A 3052-nucleotide genomic window follows, 5' to 3' on the forward strand; every position below is an offset into this window, starting at 1 on the left:
CCTATCTCTGCCTGTCTCTGCCTCTCTCTCTCTCTCTCTCTCTCTCTCTCTCTCTCTATAAATAAACTCTTTTTAAAGAAAGCTGAAAACTATTTCCTGAGTTTTGTTACAGTGAGGTGTACAGAAGAAGTGGGCATGGTATTAAAGATAACTTTCACTGAGATTAATAGTAACAATTCCTTTTGATTTTTGAGAGTTGGTGTTTCACCCACTGAAGCAGGATTGGTATTTGTAGTCAGAAAGTAGCAATATGATTCTTGTTAAAAGTATTGATTCTTAGAAATCCCCAAAAATTAGCTTAGTAATTTCTTATTTTGAGCCCTATTGAGGTATAATTGATACAACAGAAAATAGACAAATTTATATATACATATAGACTATTTTGGACATATACATATACCAATGATACCACCACAAGCAAGCAAAGTGCTGTACATATTCATTGTCAACAAAAAATCTGTGCAACTTTTTGTGCTTTTTTTTAAATTTGTAAAGCTTAGAATTTTTTGCAGTAAATAAAGTAAATCAGATCACATGTACATCATATCATTATGGTATTTTAAGTGATAAACTTTAAATATAGATAAATATAGATATAGTTTTTGAAAATGTATATTATGACTCTCACAATGACATATTTTTGTCCTATTCCTTTCAAATATATAGTCTTCTTTTTCTATCCTCATCCCATTTCATTTTTGAGTGGTAATCTAAAAAATATTTAAATTAACACAAATATACAGAATCTAAGGGTTAGCTGCTACTCAGTCCCACAGGCTTCTCTCCTTTGACAAGCAGCCCTATTTGTGTATGTGTAAGACAACGCAGAATGGGACAGATTCTATCTCTAGACTTGTTCAGTCTGCTAAGCCTCTCTTTGCTGCTACTAACACACAACCATGGAAAATGGGATAAGGAGAGGGAAATGAACCTTTGACTGGCTGATGGTTCAAAGAAATGTATCTTGCTCCCTAAAAAAATGTTACCAGAAGGAAATAAAGTAACTATCACGATTATCTTCATGACATGCTAATAATCGGAATTAGTATTTTTTCTTTTCTAGGGACAAAACGTTATGTGAGGGACTTCTCTTGCTTTTTTCAAACCCTCCTGCTGTCCTGTGTATCTACTTCCACTGTGTATCTCTATCCACTTTTTGTCACCTGATTTTTTAGATTGCTTTGTTCACTATCCTTGTTAAACAAATGTGGCAAATGATAGTTATCATTTTGTATATACTTTTTTCTGTATTTTATCCAGAAAATAGTATATTTAAATATTTGCACACTCTGATTTCACATATCTCTTTACTCATTCAAACTTGCCCTATTTTTTTCTACTTCATATTTCAAAAATACGTCTCTCAAAAGTTTTTCCTTATATGATCAAGGACATTTTTTAAAGGGACAAGAATTTAAAGTTTATTTAGTAATACACCATTCTCAGAGCACCAAGTTTTATAAATGAAAGTCAAAGACAAACATAACTCAGTGTACACATTCTTTATTTCTTAAGAGTCCAGTTTACTTATGTCAAGAACCCCATTTCCAATCATATATTAAAATGCAGAACAAGTATATACAGGTTTTGTTCTGTTTTGGTTTTCCTTCAGTTTATTTTCTCTCCTGTATCAAGGAACATTTTGCCTTCCCCTTCCCCTCATATTCTTACTTGGAGAGATATGAGATAATTTTTTATTTTGTTGAGGGTGGTTTAATTCCCCTTCCACTTCTTCAGCAGAGTTTCCCTTACTTCTTTATTACGGAGAGTGTAGATGAAGGGATTTAGAACTGGAGTCACCACAGTGTTCAGGACATGAATGGCTTTGGTCAGGTCCAAGGACTCTTTGATGGAGAGGCGGACATGAAGAAAGATGGTGGACCCATACCAGATGAGCACCACAGTGAGATGTGAAGAGCATGTGGAGAAGGCTTTGCTCCTGCTGCTGGCCGAAGGGATCCTGAGAATTGTGCTGATGATATAGATGTAGGAGACCAAGGTGATGAGGCATGAACTCAGGATGACCACAAAAGCAATCACAAAGGCCACGAGTTCCACGGCCTGTGTGCTGGTACAAGCCAGGGTGATCCAGGGTGCAATGTCACAGAAGAAGTGGTTGATAGTGCGGGAACCACAGAAGGACAGGGTGCTGATGAGAGCTGTGGGCACTGAAATGGCCAGAAAACCGCACAGCCATGATCCCAGGGCTAGCTGTGCTGAGAGCAGGCTATTCATGATGGCCCCATAGTGTAGAGGATAGCAGATGGCCAGATAGCGGTCGTAAGCCATGGCTGCCAGGAGGAAGTACTCTGTGCAGCCCAATGAGAAAACAAGGTACATCTGCAAAAGGCAGCCAGTAAATGTTATGGTTTGGCTTCTCCCCAGAAGGATGGCCAGGGCTTTGGGGACTGCAGCTGTGGTATACCAAATCTCCAAGAAAGAAAGGTTGCTCAGAAAGAAGTACATCGGGGTATGTAGCTGGTGGGAGGTACTCACCAGCATCAATATAGCCATGTTCCCACCCACTGTGAGAATGTACATTACCAGAAAAAGCATAAAGAGAGATAGCTGAAGGACCTGGGACCCAGGAAAGCCCAGCAGGAGAAAATCCTGGTGACGGGTTGCATTGTCTGTGCCCATTGAAAATACTGAGGTATACCTGTAAATAGAGACCATTCACTGAGGCTTTTAATCCAATCACACAGTCCTAGAGAAATAAAAGGATTCATTAGCGTGCCTCAGTAACTGAACGCAGACTAACAGTCTAACATGTTGAGTGCCTGCTTTGTATTTGGAACTATGTATGGCTAATATAAAGTAATTTAATAATATGGATATAGATGTGCTATTATCACCAATTAGTGGTTGAAGAGACTTCTGTGAGAAACGTTTTAGCATTTTTTACAAAGACTGCACCCATGGTTACACTTCAGATCCAATATTCAAATGCAGTCTTTGGACCTGCATCATCCCATTCTCAACATGCCCAAGAATAGCCATAGATCACATCTAAACACACAGAAGGATAATCGTGTCACTTGACACAGTTCAC

General features: G+C 38.3%; 1 protein-coding gene across 1 annotated transcript; it reads right to left on the reverse strand.

Annotated features, from left to right (window-relative positions):
- Positions 1 to 1612: 1612 nt before the first annotated feature.
- LOC144288432 (olfactory receptor 6F1) lies at positions 1613 to 2640 on the reverse strand. Its single transcript, XM_077855934.1, has one exon. It carries the CDS (start codon positions 2638 to 2640, stop codon positions 1714 to 1716), a length of 927 nt encoding a protein of 308 aa, XP_077712060.1. The 3' UTR covers positions 1613 to 1713.
- Between the last annotated feature and the right edge of the window lie 412 nt (positions 2641 to 3052).

Source organism: Canis aureus, chromosome 18, assembly GCF_053574225.1.
Source record: "Canis aureus isolate CA01 chromosome 18, VMU_Caureus_v.1.0, whole genome shotgun sequence".
Lineage (NCBI taxonomy): Eukaryota > Metazoa > Chordata > Mammalia > Carnivora > Canidae > Canis > Canis aureus.

What these genes read in the sequence shown, in the direction of transcription:
- LOC144288432 (XM_077855934.1), bottom strand. Translation starts at nt 2,640, where the DNA reads ATGGGCACAGACAATGCAACCCGTCACCAGGATTTTCTCCTGCTGGGC.